Source organism: Solea senegalensis, linkage group LG11 (assembly GCF_019176455.1).
Source record: "Solea senegalensis isolate Sse05_10M linkage group LG11, IFAPA_SoseM_1, whole genome shotgun sequence".
Taxonomy (NCBI): Eukaryota; Metazoa; Chordata; class Actinopteri; order Pleuronectiformes; family Soleidae; genus Solea; species Solea senegalensis.
In genome coordinates, this window is record NC_058031.1 from 13,937,073 (window position 1) to 13,957,139 (window position 20,067).

At 40.5% G+C, this 20,067-nt stretch overlaps 1 protein-coding gene across 3 annotated transcripts in view; it reads left to right on the forward strand.

The window, feature by feature from the left end:
• The first annotated feature begins 252 nt into the window (after positions 1 to 252).
• LOC122776961 (neural cell adhesion molecule L1-like protein) overlaps positions 253 to 20,067 on the forward strand; it is a 46,793-nt gene continuing 26,978 nt past the window's right edge. For all 3 annotated transcript variants that reach the window (XM_044037802.1, XM_044037803.1, XM_044037804.1), the window contains exons 1-5: positions 253 to 395; positions 18,724 to 18,893; positions 19,107 to 19,215; positions 19,342 to 19,529; positions 19,629 to 19,751. In XM_044037802.1, the coding sequence (XP_043893737.1) occupies positions 18,812 to 18,893; positions 19,107 to 19,215; positions 19,342 to 19,529; positions 19,629 to 19,751 (502 nt within the window). In that variant the 5' untranslated portion in view covers positions 253 to 395; positions 18,724 to 18,811. The remainder of the gene's footprint in view (positions 396 to 18,723; positions 18,894 to 19,106; positions 19,216 to 19,341; positions 19,530 to 19,628; positions 19,752 to 20,067) is intronic.

The window sequence follows — 20,067 nt, forward strand, 5'->3', positions numbered from 1 at the left end:
GGGAAACATTTCCCCCCCACGTTAATGTGCGAGCTGGCTGCATGCCGGTTATAGTCCATGACAGCAGTCATTCCACACACCCAGTCGTCAGAGTTACTGCGCGCCCTTTGACCTGTGTCGCTTTCAAAATAGAGGGACAACCTTGTGGAGACTTGAGTCAGAGTTGCAGTTGTTGACTGCGCACTTTTGGCCGTCAGTCAAAGAATTTGGCACGCTGGGCGGCACACTGAGGTAAGAGAAGAAAAGAGAAGAAAGACGGTGATGCACTTGGCTTGTTTTCTTGAAGGAGATGTGAGGTTTGCCACACTGTCAGGACTAAAAGTCTTCATCTCTGTGAAAGTGTCTCTTCAGGGGAACCTCGATTGTCTTCATCACTCTACTTGATCGTCTCATGGGTGAGTTTTAAAAGTGAGTTTACCTTGAGGCAGCTTTATGTTATACAGCACAAAGAATAAACATTGAGCTTTCTGCACAGGCAGTAGTTTAAGTAGGGTTTCTTTTTGTCTTTGAAACTGAGAGACAAATCTCTATCTAAAGGCAACATAGAGACACTATTATAGCACTGTAGGACAATTTAAAAAATGTCAAAATGTTCTAAATATTTCCCTTTTGATGTTCCTTAATAACATCTTCTAAATGCAATCATCTAATGTGAGACATTTATCGATACATTTACAATTATTTAAAGTATTTGTGTTTAGTTTTATGATGATCAGAGGCGATTTAGCTCTAAAATCATAGTAAACTCACTGGTTCCATACAACAAAAGTCAGGAATCTTTTCCTTTATCTGTTCATCACGAGAGACCACGTCTTTTCATGTCTGTGCCTGCATCTGTGGCCACTATAGGGGAGCAGTGGCAGTTGAGTTGCCCACAGCATCGGCCACGCTCGTTCCTCTTATTACTGCCTATTCAAGCCTCCACAGCAGCTTTGTCACAGTGAAGTGGGTCGAATCTCTTTCTTTGTGTGACCCAACTCAAATGAAACGCGGTAAACTGGGAAATCCTGGGGCCTGCGCTCCCTGCGGTGATGCTGGGTGAGGCTTCATTAAATTAATTTAAGTTGGTACATGGGAAACAGGTCAGCTTTTAATTTAAATCTGACACACTTCCAGTTTTGTGTTCAGTCAGGCGTGGTGTGCTCTGTGACTCTCCCCTTCACAGTCTCAAATGAGAGCGACGTGCAGTTAATGAAAGTGAATGCTGGTAAAACAATCAGTACCATGCATAGATGATTTGGACGCCCTAATTCATGAAGATTGGTCTTTTGGTCCTCATGAACTATTAGAGTTATAGGGTCTAATTAAAGATAGGGTACGCGATCTAGCTCTTTTCCTCAACACTAACATGTCATTACAATTCTACTTGTTACTTGTTCACATTCATTATGTTGATCTTTGGTGTTTTCTTACCCACACATGAGCTGTGACTATGGTTTGCAATGTCACAATGTCATGCTCTTCTCTTTATGTGTTTGTAGGTGTGGCTTTTAAAGGGATTTTAAAGGGAGGACAGCATAATAATCTGTTGTTGCTGTTTTTTTGTTTTTTTAAAGCATGGTGAGGATAATTAAGACATTATCCCCACCAGACGGTGCATTATTTCATGGCATGTAGTGACTCTATGACAAGCTCCCTCAGCCTTTGCTTCACTTTAATGAATTCTTGACATTATGTATTCATTGTACAGCTTCAATTGATATTTTCAAGCACTAATGATGAACCATTTACTAGTTGACTGAAAGGGGGAATTGAGCCAAACAATCTATGCAAAAATCTGAGCATATAAATATATATCCCTTCCATGTTTATCTGTTCATTCAGTATTAAAACTAAATAGAGCAGTCGTAGCAATGATTTCCCATCGCCACAGACACATAAGACAGGCTGCTCACAGCCCCAAGAGACTTTATTATAACTGCTGCGCACACATAATCAACATAAATGTTGTTCAGCACTGGTGTCCCCGGCCTCTTGGATGTATGTGTCTTGTATGCACGTCCTATCAGTGTGCAGCAGTCAGGCGTCTGAGATCCAGCGGGCTTCTGCATATCATGGGAGAGCATAATTACCAATGAGCACAGCTGTGTCAACTCACATGATACCGCTTTCATGAGCCATCTCCACACCTCCACTTCCTGCTGCATTTGACAGCCAACCATGTCCACCTCCTCTTCAGCACTTTATTGTTGAAAATCTGTGCTTGGTGTCTCAGAAGGGCTGCAAGTTGAGTTATGGCTAAGATTTTATTTCACTTGTCTGATTAGCTGGAGATTTAAACCTTTCATCTGGTTATAAAAAATATGATCCTCTGTTGCTCAGCTCATGCTTATGTGTTTTTCTCTCGATTGCACAGATTGTTTTGAAATGTACCTTCTACATCCAGCGTTTTATTGTTTCTAAATATGATGAATATAATGAATTCTAAATATCAGAGATGGTGAGTGGTTTGCCTGAAAGCACCTGTTAGTATGTCTAACTGGAAAATTGCAGTGGATTCACGCTGGAAATGTCCCAATGCTGTGAAAGGGAAATCAAAACTTTCCTTGGCTAATAGCTCTCCATTGGTTAACAATGAGAAAACATCAATATTAAAGTGCCCCAGTAAATCCCTTACTGCTACTTTTTCAGAGATTCTACACCATTTCACCCTGTGACAGTTACATCCAGCATGTGTTGCCACATGCCAGGCATGCATGGTCTCCACCTACATGGTTCGCCTTCCTGAGAAAGAGACGACATAATTACCTCTCAGCAACCTGGGTGATTGTATAATTGGAGGCTGTCAGGAGAGTTTTTTAAATATTCTGTCAGTGATGGAGCTCCAGTTCGAAGCCTGACTTAACAGTGGTAAACTGATGAAAAACACCTCCGTTACCGAAATTAAATATTACTATGATTCATGGACGTGTAATATATATAGAACATTCACGTAATACACTGTACATGTCAAATGCATGGGATGGATGTGAACTGCTGCCATATGTGTCGTGACAGAGTGGAGTTTAAGTTTAGCTGCTGTCAGCAAATGTGCAGCTCATTGTTATCCATTGTGGACAGTCAGTGCAGTGTGAGCTTTACCAGGCAGCGGGGTGAGTTTTTCGGACGCTTAATCAGTGATGTGTGGCTAAGAGTTTTATCTCCTTGCCACTCGTTTAAAAATAAACATCATGACGCTATTATCGTGCAGCCGCTACATGTTGGCACAAAGAACGTCTCCCACTCTTACAGGATTTCAAACACTTAAATATGTTGATTGGTTTTCACCTCGAAATCCTCGAGGAGTAAATGTTAAAAATGCATTGATGTGGCAGAGATGGTTGGGTATTTGACTAATAAGAAAGCAGATGGGAGGTGTGCCAAATCGTCATAAAGATCAATGCACATAATCAGAGTGGCCGTAACCTGCGTCGAGCGAAGCAATGACAAACGGTTTTCATGACTGCAATGCGTTAAATTGTTCCAACATACACACAGATGTTGAGTTATTTAAAATTCTTTGCTGTCCATTCAAGCAGAGCGGAGGCTTAAGTGTAAAGTTTCACCTGAATATGCACACTATCTTAATTTCTCTAACAAAATACGACACATTTAACTGTTGGAAGCCAATTGCTTTAAAGTAGTTGGCAAGTCAAGCAGCATCCCCGTCGCCACTGCAGAAAGGATTGAATGTGAAAAGAATGTGATTGTGTTTGCTTTTCCAGAGATACGCAATAATCAGAATATAATCTGCATGAATAAACAAGTCTGCTCTTGAGAATGCAAGATAACAGCTGCTGCAAACATGAAGCCTTATTGAGACTTTACATGTGTCAATTAATTGATGTGCAAATTGAAAACAGCCTTTGCTGCGTCTGTTTTTTTTTTTTTTTTAAACCTAACCCTCCATTACAACAGCACTGGCTGTCATACAAAATAAATGGACAAACTAAAATACAAAAAGAGAATTTTAACCTTTGATAAGGAATGGCAGGTGGCTCCACCGCAACGTTCCCGTGGTCTATCCCTCCGTGACTGCTCGTGTGTGTACTCGTTTCCCTGTGTCTGTGCCATAAAAGGACACACACGGACACACGCACAACTCTATCTCAGTAATTTAATGATGCTCGGTTGACTTAGACTGGTAAATGACCCTGGAAAAGACATTAAACGAGTTGAGCGCTGATTTGTGTATTTGGTGGGGAAATTTACTGCCGTGCGCTGAGGACGAGCAGTCCGCGTTTGGAATGCTTGTGAAATATTTACGGGAGCCACTGACACAGGAACTTACCACAGTCAACACTGTGGCTTTAAATAGAGGGGTCACTGTCAGACGCTGATTGTTTCTTCACCACGTCTGTCCCATCCATCTTCTTAAACATTTGTTGACAGATTAGTTTGCATCAGACATCCAGCCATCAAGGGATTAAACAGGAAATGTCTTGAAGAAGACCTTCGTAAATCTTTCCAGTGTAGAGACCAGCAGCCTGGTTACCATGGTGTCTGGCTTTCTGCCGCTTGGCTCTGGCTGTTCCTAACAACCGAGAGCAAAGGTCATGACCACTCCAGCCAACAACTGCTTGGTGAAATCAACACCTCACACGGGGGGCACAAATAACTTTGCACCCTGTCTGAACTGGTGCAACTGAAGTTTCTCCAATGAGCACAAGGACAGCAAGAAGATCTGGCTTTTGAGGGAAATCATCCCTGCTGTCCTCAGCCCGATGCTGCACTCTCAGGAGCATTTGCACAAGTTCAAACTGACAATAGAAGCTGCATTCCTCTCAGTGAGTGAACAACATGGTCCACTGGCACTTGAAATACTCCTTGCGGCATTCATCTGCACTCAGTAGTGCTGTCTTTCAAGGCATTCACTTTGGGACAGACACAGAACTGAATTGTGACAAATACAGCACATTGCCTTGTTGTCAGTGACAGCATGTCCCGCTCGCCAGACGATGGCCTGAAACATTCTCTCTGTGTGAGGTCACCTCCTGCTGATTTCTCACCACTATGATCACTATGTTCTGTTTTGCTTTGGTTCTGTATCTGCAGACGAAACAGCTAAGGTGAGTTTAAAAATCAGGGCATCAACGCTAAGCCTGAGTGTACAGTAGACACAAGTGTGTGTATGGAAACACAGGCCAATGTCTCGCGTGTTTGACAGTATAGTAAAGAATGTTGCTGTGACGCATAGTTTTCCGTGTTCATACACGTTGCCCTGCTTTGAGGAGTATCTACATGAGCAACAACAACTTATGAGAAACTCAAACATGTCACTTGCAGTGCTGCGGCTGATGTGTAGCATTTCCAGGGGGATTTTCCAAACCATATACAGTAAGTGGGCAGCTATGGTGGAAGTATTAAGAGCCTAGGATAAAAATAGCAACATCACAATGAAAGTACAATAATAGTTATATGTAGTTGCACCTATTCAGCTTCATTGAAACAAAAAAACAGCTAAATACAGTATCAAAAATGTACATTTACAGTTTACAGTGTTGTTGTATTAAGTGACGATTACATATTTCTTATTCATTATAATAAAAATGTGTCCATGTAAAATCTACAGAATAACTCCAGTACTTTGTTGCTGCAGAATAATACAAAGTATGTTTTGTCTTTGAAATATGAAAAAAATAACTATGGCATATCCTTACAATTGTAAGATTAATGACTGAAAATCCATGTTGTTTCTTTTACACGTCCCAAAATTAGATAGTTGCCTGGATTTGTACTGTTAATCTATGGCTGCTCTTTATTTATAATTTTGGCTGTAAAATGGAAGAAAGTAGTACAACATGTTTGTTATCACAGCGACGTCATGAGAAAAGACATAGAACAATTGTCAATCAAAAAACATTAGTTATTATTACCATTACTGTTAGTCAATCAAGGTTGTCAGTCATTGCACTGTGATGCCTCTTCACTCGGGTGGAGCTAACAGCTAAGCTAACAGGTGAATCCGCAGATTTCTTCATTATTTTCTCATCTTTGGTGTAGAATGAGAAATACTTCCACACGTCACTTTTCACATGCTGTGATTGTCTGCTCCGGAGGACGGTTTAGTTTGCTTGTGTTCTCCATTTTCACAGCAAATCTAGAAGTTCTGAGAACCTAAAGCCAAGCTGCGCTTACTCCTGCCCTCTCTGCTGGACCACTGACTTCACACAGTGTGATGGACATCTAAGCTGTGGAAGTATTTTACTTAAAACGACTAAAAAAATAATTGTAGTTTCCAAAAATTATACACAACTGATCATTCATGAGCTATTTGCTGCGCGTTGAGTTATTCGGCTAAACAAACGATGAGATTTGATTGACAGAACGCATCCTGTATTTGGAACAGCATTCCATTTTATTTTCCAGACTGCACTGAGCACATTGTGCAAGTGTTGTACAAGATTGTTTAAATCAATTTGTGTTTGTCATGGTAATGCATGTTGTTTTATCTTTATCATGGTGAATCTTCCTTGGTTATGTGAAGTCTTTAGTGCTACTTTTGTGGCACACTATGGGAGGATTAACTTTGCCCCTTGTACTTGGTGCAATGATTTTGCTTTACCTGCTACTGTTGGTCTGACAATAGACTCTGAACTGAATGTCTGTCTTCTCTTGCTGCTGGAATGTGATTCATATACTAATGAGTTCAATTCCCATGGATTTCTCTCTCCTGTGCCATCGACATAACCCCCCAAAACTCCCTCTACCTCCCTCTCCTCATCTCCTGTATGTATTTGTCTCTCACATGCTCCCTCACTTTGAGTTCTTTCAGGGGTCACAGTCTCGCTCACAGTAGTAGCTATACAAGACACTTGATGTACCACTTTATGGCAAGGTGTAAGTCATAAACCTGGTCAGATGAAACTGCACATCTAAAATCCAAAAATATATTGTCTTCAGATTGTCCAAATTGTCCATCTATCGCTTAGTGTGCTGTACCTGGTAGCTTATTTCTGGTATGTTCATACTCAGCAGCTTGACTTAGACAGAACAGCATAACAAACTTTTAGTCAGCTTTGATTAAAGATGATAAGTCATGTTGTTTGTTGAGCTGTGACATCCAAACTGTTTAGACTTGTCTTTTTTGTTCAAGTCAAGTCAAGTCAATTTTATTTATGTAGCCCAACAATCATAAACACAGTTTGCCTCGAAGGGCTTCACAGTCTGTACAGCAAGTGACACCCTCTATCCTTAAAGGCCCTGGTATACTTCTAATCGAGTGAGCAAAAACTCTGCAAAAACTCCCCTTGTACAGGGGAAAAATGGCAGAAACCTCGGGAAGAGCCACAGAGCGATCCCTCTCCCAGGACGGACAGACATGCAAGTTCAGCAGATTACAAACAAAACATCAAATTTACAGAGAGAGAAAATAAAGACAGATAGAGACCAGGGGCATTTCAAAAATGATTAACATCAGCACATCGTCCAGAGTGTGATTTGCCAATTGCCCCAATCTGGGGTTAGACTGTGGGAGGACCTGGAGAAAACCCATGCACACATGGGGAGAACATGCAAGAAAGGCCTCATCTTGCTGCAAAGGCAGGAATGCTAACTACTACACCAACCAATCTTTTTCTGATATTGATATTTGTTCACTTAACTGCACGTACAGTACATCTTACCTCGTAGCCCTAAAGCTGTAAAGACCTAGGGAGAATTTAAGACTACTTATGTTCTTTATCACCAAAAATATTACAGGTCTAAACTTGGTTTAGGTGTTATATTCAAAAGTATATCTTTGACTTCATTTCAACAAGGTTTTTGTTACATGTTAACATCCACATAGTGTGAAAAGAGAATCTGATGACAGTGTGGTATTAGTACTAATCTCATCTTGAAGTGCTGTTGTTTCCGACCTTGCTTATTCACAGTGAGAGATTTTTTTTTTTGTTATGTTGTGGTCGTAGCTTTCATCGCTAACTTTCACTTTCCACAGTGCCTTAACAATCATCCACGCCTCACTCCTAACACTAAATGTTAACAGGGGGATATTGCAACCTCTGTCTTTCTGTCAATAACCTTTGGGTGATACTTGGCTCAGAATGTGAGACCAACCACTACGACTCCAGACTGCCAACTGGTCCAGTGTTGGTTGGAACATTTCCCAACCTGATTGGTGTGCCCACTTGTCATGTGGCCCACCTTTTTTTTTTTTGCACACTGAAAGATGTCAAGGAGTGCATCATCTGCATACAGTTTGAGTCAGGACATCATGTCATTCAGAACATTTAGCTTTTCTTCGTTCTGGCACTTTTCTCCATAGACCAGCTCCCAAACATCCGATCCAACACAGAGGAAATCCTAAAACACTCCTTAATGGACCCTTTCAATTGGACACACAGACCAGAACAAACTCTTTCATTCATCGTGCTCCAGATATGCAAATGAAGCAAGGTCCTGACACTTTCACAAGCATACCCCTGTCATGGGCCTGTGTTACTCACACAGACTAATGCGAGGCAAGGCTCCTACAGTAGCCATCATAATTATAATTTAGACCTACCAAACACCTTTGTTGTATTGGAGGTTCAGACAAGCAGGAAATAGGAAGCTACATTAAATCACTTAGCTGCCTCAATCACGTCAAAGTTTATCCGCTGTTTCTCTTTTATGTGTTTGACACCTTTGTTTTGATACTATGACTCAATAAATAACTCTTAAAAGGAATCATTTGAAGGGTTTTGTCCACTTCACTTGACAGTTCTACTTCTCCGATTTAGTGTTGTCCTTCTCCGTGAGAGCCTGTTGATGAGTAATAGCTCTGACTGTACATTATGAGGTGACTCATGAGTTCTATTATCTTGACATGTTGCAGCAGAAACTCACATAGTGTCAGCTCAGCATGAGAAGGTGAAGTGAATGGTTTTCTGATGACTTTCTCACAAAGAACTTTCCGTAAAGTAACAGCTTGACTTCCTTTCCTTCCAAGTGGAATTGTTAAAGATATGCAAGCCCTTATGCATTCACATCCCCACTTATTAGATATCATACTTTTAATCTACAAAGAGTGCGCACGGATTTAGCTAAGACTCCCTTCATCCGTGGGAGCAGATGTTAGAGTGGAAAGATTACAGTTCATCCTTCTCTGCTTTGTTTGAGGAAAAAAACAAACTATAGCTGCAGGTGCTGAAGACTCAAAGACCCAAAATATGTTTTTTTTTCAAAGTGACAAGAAAATCACTCTGTGGTATTCTCTGTGCTTTTAGTGTAAAGCTCGAGGAATAACATCCACGGACTATGTTTTTAGTGTTTGAAAGATAGGGTGGAAGATGGCATGGGCCAGAGAGAGAGAGAGAGAGCTCACAGTGGTGTGTGTGTGTGTGTTTGGACACAAGATCAGACAAGTTTCTCCCTGATGTGAGGCCTCATTACTTTCAGTGTCTAAGCTCTTTGGAGATGAATGTTAATCCCCTGGATTGAACAACAGCTGTTATTTCCAAACATCATAAAATGGCACTTATCACAACTTGTCATTCAGTACATGGAGGTTTCTGTAGCTCAATGGGAGACTAACAATGAGAGGAACAATGAGATGAGGAGAGAAGTGTGTTAACAGGTGTATTGATTCATGATTAAAGCTTTGAACAGAGTATCAAACGGAAACATATAGCCATCATGTTCGGATATATGAATTGGCTTTTAGTTGCTATGTGCTACAGATAATAAATTGTAGTTTGTTTATTTTGGTCAAAGAGGCTATTGGCATTGTTATTCATAAGAATGAATTTAAATACTCACAACCGCATATTGAAAGTAGACCCAACGCTGTGTCTCATCTAGTGTCTCACATTTCTATTGCTAATGCTGCACACAAATAGGCACATGCACTACTGTATGTCATATGTTGTATTTAAAGAGACACATGCACTATGTCAGCGTCAGTGTGTATTTATGGGTGATCCGTACTTAGCACATAAACAGGTGGAAATCACCGTTAAATAAAATAAACTGAAGATGACTCGGTTGTTCGAAAGTAAACAAAGTGTTTGTCTCTTTAATCAGTGACAAAGCACAGAAGGGGAACTGGCACAGACTGAGACAGTTGGTGGACAAATAACAAACATTCATGTTTCTATGAATTAACAGTGATATACAAGTATACATTAGGGGTTGACTGGTATGGGTTCTTCTATGACCCAGCCCCGCTGCATTTTCATTACGGCGCAGAGTGTTGACACTAACGCCTGTATCTAAAAACTTCAAAACAGAAAATGTGGTCATGAAACGCAGCAGATATGTTTGCAGGCATGAGCAAGACACAACGCACACGAATCCTGTGTGAACCAGGGTGTGGTAGGTCTCATTGTGAGTTCTCTTGCCACAGATGTAGACACAGTTGTTTGCAGCATAAGATAAAATGTATACATGTGCGGATTCAAACAAAATAATATAACATATCCCAACACTTCCATCAACTCTCTAACCCTTACATTTCCCTTAAGCAGTCAGTCCTTTTGAGTCCAGCAAGCGACTGAATATATAGTGAGAGCATGATGATTACAAAGCAGCCTCAGCTGTGTCAATTAGCTCACCTGTGACTGTTTGTGAGTGTCAGCCCCGCCACACACACACACAAGGCTTTTTAAAAATGATGGCAGCCAATGGTCGAAGGTACCAGTTTTTTGGCCAAATGTTGTTTCATGTTATCTTTTTTGTGCTCATCTGATAAAAAATGAAACCATTAGATAATAACAAAATGATACGCATTAACGTAATACACGCTCAATCTGTATTTTGTGTCAGCACTGCAGTGTTCCTTTCACGTTCAAATACATTGTGTGCCACAGTGTATATATATACATATATATATATATAAATATATATAATAAACCTTGTTCACATTAGACATGAAATAGTAGGACAAACGCAGTCAGGTTTTACCAATAACAATAATTACAGTTCCAATACAGTTTTAAGAAAGTCCCATGCTATTGTGCAAGTGTAATGGTAGGTCACACTAAATACTTGACACTATTACACTGTTTTAAAACTGCATACATGTTTGCCATATTTCTGGATATGTTCCAATAAAGTGATACCACACAAACACACACTCCGGGAATGCATGACAGAATTAAATCAAAATGTCGTCCATTTGGTGAGACTCCACCACCCAAACTAAACCTCTTTAGGCCGTCAAGATTATCCTGTAAACTCATTACCAGCTCATCTTGGAGCACAGAGGGCAGTTTTGCACGCTCCTCTGCCTCTCTGCAAGGGCAAAGAACAAAGTGCTCATGTCATGAGGGTTAAGGAAGGTGTGGAGAGGTCTTTGCACGACCTCTGCATTGTCAAGGAGGAAGTTGAGTGTGACTGCATGTCTCCATGCTGTCTCCTCGTATGCTGCCAGCTGTGGCAAACTGATTAAGCTCCTGAATGCCACTCTGTCTCTGACTTTTTCTAGAGAGATGTTTCTATGGTGATTCGTGTTGTTTTTGTCATAGCCTGTGTCAATCAGAGAGAAAGCCAGTTTTTGTACTGAACAATGTTTTATGGCTGTAACTACAATGGCCAACGGAGTGGTTAAGGACAGGGAATTTGTTTGTTTAGGGAAAATATTCAACTTGAAGGTCCGGGTTTAATAGTGTGTTTGCAGTTTGCTTGACAGGCTATAGTCGTTCTTTAGAGCGGTGAACCTTAATGTGCCAGCACAGGAACCACTTAAACCCCACCTGAGTGAACTGGGAGCCCTTTAATGAGCAACACCACAACAAAAGGACCAAAGTTACAATCTCACCATTAATGAGTAAGTGAGGGAACGAGCAATGAGTCTGCTGTTGGGATTGATTACAGGCATTAGCAATGTACAATATGATTCCCCCCTTTAAGTTATATGAAACAATTTGCCATTTATCATGGCAATGTTTAGACAATACAGTTCTTGACTAATTGCAAATGTTAGCCAAGTGGTCAGCACGCATTTATCTCAAGTCTTGAAGTAAACAAAATGGGGAATGGAAGAGGTGGGGGGGTGCTATCGAAGAAGCTGGCACCTCCACAGCTCCAACAAACTGGAAACCAGTAGCCCTACTGGCAATTAATCCACAGACGAGGCAGAGAAACAAAGTGTAACATTGTTCTTGTTCAAATAAATGGTTATGTTTGTATGTTGATTCACTGGCAACATTTCAACTGAGACAGGGAATGCCTCTTAGTTGTTATGTCAAATAATCTGAGAGTATATGCTAGGCTTGACAAGACATGGCAAGTTTATATGGCAACTATTCATAAGTTGGCCTATTGAAACACAATTTGTGTGAAACACATGTTGTTCTTGTGTTTCCTTTGAGTTTAGCCACTTTGAAATTTGTTAAGGTGAAGTTTTAGCAGTAAGTGCAAAATAACCCTCATATTTTGGTGAAATAAAGCACATGACAGTGGTGTGTAAAATACAAACACAGAGCCAGAGAAGCATCGACATGTCTTTGTTTCCCCACACATTTGGCCTTAAGCTTCCCATTGTTTATACTGGAATGTTTGAAATACAAGCTACTACACAATTTACTTTAAACCTGTTTGTAAAAGCGAGTCCGAGCTTCTGCCTCTTTACATAATACTGGAAGCACAGGTTTGATGTGGAAGCGCTCCATGTGTGTCACAGAGCTGTTCGTGGGAATTCCAGCCTCACATGATTACTGGTTTGTTGATTTGAGACTGAAAACAGAGACACGCGAGATACGACACAAAAAGAAGACGCACTGACCTTTAAGGTAAGGGCGGTTGTTCTTTTGGGACCTTAATGACCTTAAAATGGTGACGAGTTGGGAGCCAAACATAGCTACACGCTGCGAAGCTCATATGGTATGGTAAGGATTTTTTTCAACCTTTAACCTTTGAGGAGAATTCGAAGAATTTTACAATGGAAATCTCACTGTGTACAGGTGATGTTTCTCCGCCCACTGATACAGAGACAAACTCAGTCAGGGCACATATTTAAAATATTTGTTTTGTTTATTTGTTTATCCTTTCCTTGTTTTTCTGGGTAACTGTAACTGATTGATAAACCCTGATAGATTCCTCAGTGCACGTGTTTTTGTCTTCGAACAAACCTCATCGTCTGATAAACAGGACAATCACTGAGTTAATAAAGAGGAAGATATTGTGCAATAATGTACTCAAAATCAGAATAATCTGTGCCACACATTCTCACATGTAGCCAGTGTTGTGAATGAATGTTAACACAGCCACAGCTCTGTAACATGTGGTTTGGAGGTTTCGTGGTTGTGGTCGTGCTGTCATCGAACTTTTTAGATTAAGCCAAAAAACACTGTGAGCTTCATGACGTCTGAGTTTTTGTCCACGTTTGCAGCTTCACCCCGGCATAATCCTTTGCCATCATTTTTGTGTGTGTGACACTTTAAGAACGTGACCCTAAATAACACATCTCATAGAGTCAGCACACTCACTGTATGTGAATGCCAGAAATCCTCTCAATCATTTCTGTCATTGTCGACGTTGACAGCAAAGTTTGTCGTCTTTCTTCTGGGGCGTGCAGGTGTACGTTGTATGCACACATGTGTTCGTCTGAATTTGTCTCCTTTGTCATTTCTAAACCGCTTGCAACGACATAATAGACCACAACATCGGCTGCTGTTGTAACTGTTGTAAACCTGTAGGCTAGGTGTGTCCCCGTTTCCTTCCATTACGTCTTTAATTATACACGTGATTAAACGCAAGTGTTAATTGGTCTGCTGTTCAAGATTTTGCTGTGGACTTAATCCTAAAATAAAAAAAAAAGGCTTCGACATATTTAGCCAACTTCACACGTTTCGTTTTTAGTCTGGTTTAAGGTTACGAAAGGCTTTGACATAGAGTAGGTTGCACCCTCTGCATTATACATTAATGCATTTACAAAGGAAATTTGTGAAACTATTGTTGTACATTATGTAACCAAAGTACTAGATAGGTATCTGCTGTATATAATTACAGTTTATCAGATCCACAAGCAAGATGTTGGGAGATAGTAAAGCATCATGTGACGCCTCAGTGGCCTTAAAAGTAAAGAAGCGTTATCTTCTGCAGATAACAACATGACACTTTTGGCTTCGCCAGTGAAGCATGGTTTTGATGGTTATTGTTGCTGTCTTCGTTGTATTGGCAAGGCTCACGGACATACATATTTCATTTTGGCGCCGAAATTAACACGCACATGTATAATCTTAACCCGGCAATCATGTTGCAGCAAGGGTTTTGTACATTTCTTGTAAGCTATGTTGTAATTACAGTGTATTCCAGAGCTTTGTGTACAGACAGACTGACAGACAGAAGTAAACGTCTTATAATTATCCGAGAGCACCAGAGGCAAAGGAGGAAATGTGAAATGACAAATACGTACGGGGCAGGGCAGCCTTCTTTACTGAATCAGGAGTGAGATGTGGAGAGGTTGAAATTCACAGCTTATTCTGTCATTTCTCTAAACATTACCATTCATTTTATGAAACGATGAGCTCTCCATTAAAATCACATTTAACAGTGTGGGGAGATTCAAATTTAAAGCGATAATTCTCAAAGTATATGTTATTTTATATAAAATTTAATACACATTTTATAGGTAAGCACAATCAACTTGGGATGTCCAGCTTTGTATGTCAGTATGTTCTCTCTTAATGTTGAATATTGTAAGTTTTAAATTATTATATACTTACTTATAACATACAATGTTATTTATTGTCCTTCTTTTTAGATCTAACTCAGCTTGTGCTGCTTCTCACAAAACACAACCAGGTGATTAAATGTGTCCATTAACTTAGGCCTAACTAAATTCAATGACATTTTGGACACGTTTGAACATGCTACAGCTGTTGATTTTTGATTTACATTAATCGTTTTGTGCACACGGCCCCATGTCTCCGTTGCATGTCAAGCTCCTAGTGAACATGCAGCACATCCGTTATGCTTTTCCTAGAAGGCGTCTTGCTTTGTGTTGAAATAAGACCTCCCCTCTTAAACGTGGACGAGATCCATTTGAAGTGTTGCCAACAACAGACTGCGTAATGGCACACAGCCACTCTCGGGCTTCAGGCTGAATTGAATATTTGAGTTAGTCACGACTCAAAAATAAGAACATGTCAACTTAAGCTACCCAGTTAGTGTCAGTTTAATTTATTTAATAAAACAATATATATATATGTATATATATAATAATATAATATATATTCATATATATGTATAGATATATATATTATTCTTTGACCTAATTTTAATTTTAATGATATATATTTATGGGTGACACTTTCCTTTTTTAGCCGTACTATGTTAAAATTGTTTTACTGTATAATAGAATTGTTTTTGTTGGAGTTTTTTCATCTCTCAATCGCTCTAATACTTTGTCTAAGTTAAAAAAAAAAAATGGTATCAAGACCAAATCAAAATCATTAAAGTCCCCATTTAGTGTCATTTTAAAAATGTCATAGAACAGATTTCTGACTAAAACCAGGTGTTTTCGGACTAAAACCAGGTGTTTATGCAATATAGTATGAATGTCTAATAATGGAGGCAAAGGATGACTCTTCTGGCCACAGTGAGCATTGCTTTCTCCACTGATCTATTCATTATGTATATGTTCAATAAAGTACAGATATGGAAACAAACTGAAGACCACTGACTCCTGGGTCTGCCATGCTACCCATAGTGCAAAAGTTGATGCCTCAGACAGAACACAGATTGAATGGAATTGTTCTTTAAATATACTCGGATAAGAAAATGTAAAAGGAAGAAAGATAATCAGAATCAAAATCCCTCTATAATCAACATCATGTCTATGTCAGGCTCGTTCCCCACATCCCTCTGTCTACTGTATATCAATACCCTGGAGCACTGCACTTCCACAAAGGCCCCACTTTCCTGAGACAAGATGACTCCTTTCCCTTTTCAGCGAAGCTAGGACACATTGCATTAAAAGCACTGAGACAGAGCATGGGTGTAAATGGGTGTGCATAGGTCGTTGAAGGCAGGATGGAGGAATCAAGGGAAAAAAGGGTGAGAAAGGGAGAGAGAGAGAGCGAGAGGAGGGAGGCAAGCTGTACTTCCTCTCCACCCATTCTTTAATGCTCACAGAGAAGCCCTGCAGTGCCGGCTTTGTCCCTCTCATTGTCACAGACTTACAGAGCGCCTTTGCCCAGAGAGAGGCTTTGGTGACATATGTCACTTCAGTGAGTCTCCTATGCTTCTTTAGCTGCTTGAGTGGAAGGGCGGGCAGAGAGGCGTGTCTGTGCACCAGGAGAGCAGCAGTGAGAGGTGGAGGAGGAGGAGGAGGAGGAGGGAAGGACATGACAGAGAAGGTTCAGAGAGAGATGTTGGAATGATTCTTTGATGTCCTGTGCTTTTTCCTCTGGGGTCTGTAGTGCAGCTGTGGTGGACCTAAGATGTAGAATGACTCAAAAAAGAGTGAGTACTGGAAACTTAATTCAAAGTTTGATGTTAGTTGTCCCTGAGGGAGGATTCCTCTCATACGTACTGGATCTGTGTTTGAGTAGAATGCTCTGTGAAGGTGGGTCTGAAGGAGACTGTAAGAGGTTTGAAGTGAAAGAAATGATTGTATAAAGTGGGGTTTGGCTTGGATTAGTTGTGTAGTAGTCACACTCTTCATGCTGTGGCTAACTCTTGGCTTAGAAAACCTAATCCCAGCAGATCTGTGGCTGTGATCTGCCATGTGTTCAGGTAATAGATCCCTTGGTTTCCAAAACAAATGCTTTGTTTTGTGTTTACATAGGAACTCCACCCCGTTTTACGCTCTGAGGTTTTTGCCTTTAGAACAGGCTGTGTAGGCTTTGTTTGTTTTGTCATTATAGTGGCACATCTGCAGGTCTCCACGTGTGCACACAGCTTAGTAAAGTGCCTAACTCACAAGGTTCTCTGAGTGGGTTTTTCTACACAAGAATGAAAGCTGCCTGTGTTTGTTATATATTCTCTGTTGTCAACGTTATCAATGGACAGTAAATCTGGACAAAAGGTCTCACTCCTCATATCAGTGAAGGCCTGTCGGCTAACAAGTACTCCGGAAGTTTTCTGTCTGTGACTTTAATCAAATCACTAAGTTAATTATTAATCGGGCTTTTGTAGTAGGTTGTCATTGCAAATATCTGTCTGTGTGGAAAAAAACACATCATACAATAGCAACAGACCAAGAATAAAAGTTGCCCATGTTTGTTATTTCTGTGTTGTCAGGATCAACGTAGAGTAAATCTGAACGAGAGGTCTCACTCCTCATGTCAGTGAAGGAGTGTGGGCCCGTCAGTGAACAAGTACTCCTGCTGTTTTCTGCCTGTGACCTTAATCATAGCACTATCATTAAGTTAATCATTAATTACACTTTAGTAGTACGGTTGATGATTGTTGCCATTGCAAATTTCTGTCCATGTCTTCCTCTTTATGTGGAAAAACATCATACACTGGCATCAGACCAAGAATGAAAGCTGCTTCATTACAACATGACATGAAGGTCCATGTTTACTCCACTGGTACAAACATTCAAACAGCTGTGTGTACTTTCAGTCCAATTCCCCCAAAGTTCCTACTGCACGTACTACTTTGCCACCGTCAAACAATTTGTTCAATCGCTTTTATAATCAAGCAAAACTTAATCCTGAATTGAGTTTGCAACAATTACCACGTTAACCTTTCTCACCAACCTTGTTGAGCAGCACTCAGTCATTTTTTAAGCAGCATAGCTTTTCCTTCTGCAGGATGAACCCATTTGGCATCGCTAGTGTTTCTTTCATCGATTCACCCGCTTGCAAACAAAGCTGGGAAATACAGATGGGCTTACGCCAATTTATAGTCTGCCATCTTGGAACTAGCGACAGTCTAGCAGACAGCCGCTCAGATTTGGTGGCAGCTCTAAGCATGCCATCCAGTGCCACCACTCAAGCATCACAGTTTAAGGTGTAATCTCCTGTCAAGTGCTGTGCTGTGCTGTGCTGTGCTGCGACACCACAATGACAGACAACAGCTTACTCGGAATGGTTTGTGTCCTCACTGGGTAATGTTACAGATTCTTTAATGAGGGCCTTTTTACAGAGCTTTTCAAATATTTTTTTTAAAGAACTTTTAATTTGAAAGGTGCAAATGGCTGAGATTACATAATAAAAGGGCTGCCTGGGTGATATGGCACAAACATTTTCACAATAAAAACGTTTTAAATCCTTCAGCATTGCTATTTTTCAATCATAGCATGTTAGATAATTAAAGATTAGGGTTTGTCTCTGAGTGAAAAACCTTAAACTGAAGATTGTATGTCAATGTTGTTATTGAATTTTTTTCAAGCCACACCCAATATAGCAATTTTAATGACTTTTAAATGTATTTTGAAGGCATTCATCCTTCTGCTTACATTCTCCACTCTATGTTGTGCCTTTGACTTCAAAATGCCCTGTAGGTAACTAACCTAACCTACATGTTCTTGCAGATCTTTATGGAGGACAATCTTTTTTACCCTGAGACACAGCATATTTGAGTGGAACTGAAAAAAACAAGTGAAGATTTGTCTTTAGAAAAAACCACTGCTCTACATTTAAGGGGGGTTTTGTGCTGTCAGATCGTACTTATATGCATTTGCCTCCCGGTTGTCCTAAGTGTCACCTCACAAACATTACAATGCTTAATGTGACACACTGCAGCCCATTTAGAGTCAAGCAACTACCATCCTGACATTCTATGAGGTCCTATATCAAACAACTGGATTGTAAGTGAAATTATTGAACCTATAAATAACACATTTCAAACTCTGTCTGACTCTCCCAGGTCAGCAGTCCGCAGCAGTTCAAAGTGACGCCAGCTGATCATCATCGTTTTGCTGATCTCGTCTGTCTCCAGTAACCAGTGGAGGGGAATGAGTTTGGTAGGGAGACTGCAGTTTGCTCTGCTTATGGCCTTGACCTCCAGAGTGGCAGGCCTCAGTATCCCCCTAGAAGGTAGGCAGTGCTTGTTAGTACATGTTTTCAAATATGGAAAATGTTTAAGTAAATGCTTTGCCTTTGAGTCCAGGTCTACTTTTTTAGTTCACTCTAGATCTAAGGCACCTTATTTGTCCACATTATGCCGCAGTGTTGGCACAAAACGCTGCCAAGATGCTGACTGGTTGTCTTTTTGAAACAAAGTGTAATTCGTGTGTGTTCATATTACAGTGGAGCAGCCTCCAACCATAATAACCCACACATCAGGTCCTATCATTGTCCTTCCTTTTGACAACTTGGTCACCATCAGATGTGATGCTAAGGGCAACCCACCACCAGAGTAAGTGGCATCATCATCATCTCTAACCCCAATATTTAAAGGAGAAGAAGGGGAGGGGGGGGAGCAGATGCCCAACCTTTGATCACTTTGTTGAATAGAAACGTATTGTCTGTTTTGCTTCAACAGATACAGATGGACAAAAGATGGCAAAGACTTTACCCCACCACACATCGCAACCAGCAAGTCAGACAGCACAGGTGGAAATTTAGTGCTTCAAAATAAGAACCTGAACCTGTTTCAGGGTAAATACAGATGCTACGCCTCTAATAAGCTGGGCACTGCTATAACGGAAGAACTTGAATTAATGGTTCCTAGTAAGTAACACTTAATGTATGCAGAAAGCTGTTACGTGATGTTTTGCGGACTAATTATTCACATCTTTACATTTCCTCTGATGCCCGTGTTTTCATTAGGTCTCCCTAAGTTTCCAAAGGAGGATATCGAGCCTCTGGTTGTGAAAGAGGGAGATCCAATTGTCCTTAAGTGTAACCCTCCAGAGGGTGTGCCACCACGGCAGATCTACTGGATGTCAATAGGTAAGACAAGAAGCAAGTGTTTTTATAAGATTGATACGACGGGTTGGTTCAGTCTCTGTTCAAACGCACACACGGTTTTGCACAGGGTTTATACAGAAGCAGAAATCTCACCTTCTTTCACTTCTCCGCAAACATCACAGCAGCGGAGCTGCGTTGTATTAATGGTGTGACTTAGATCATGTGGACGTCTGTTTGGCCCAATCGCATGCAGAGAGCATTATGTAGGACTGTTCACACCTTGCATTTAAATGACACATCTCCTGTGACCACATATGATTAGAAATGAATACACTTAATACTAGGTCTGAACAGGGTC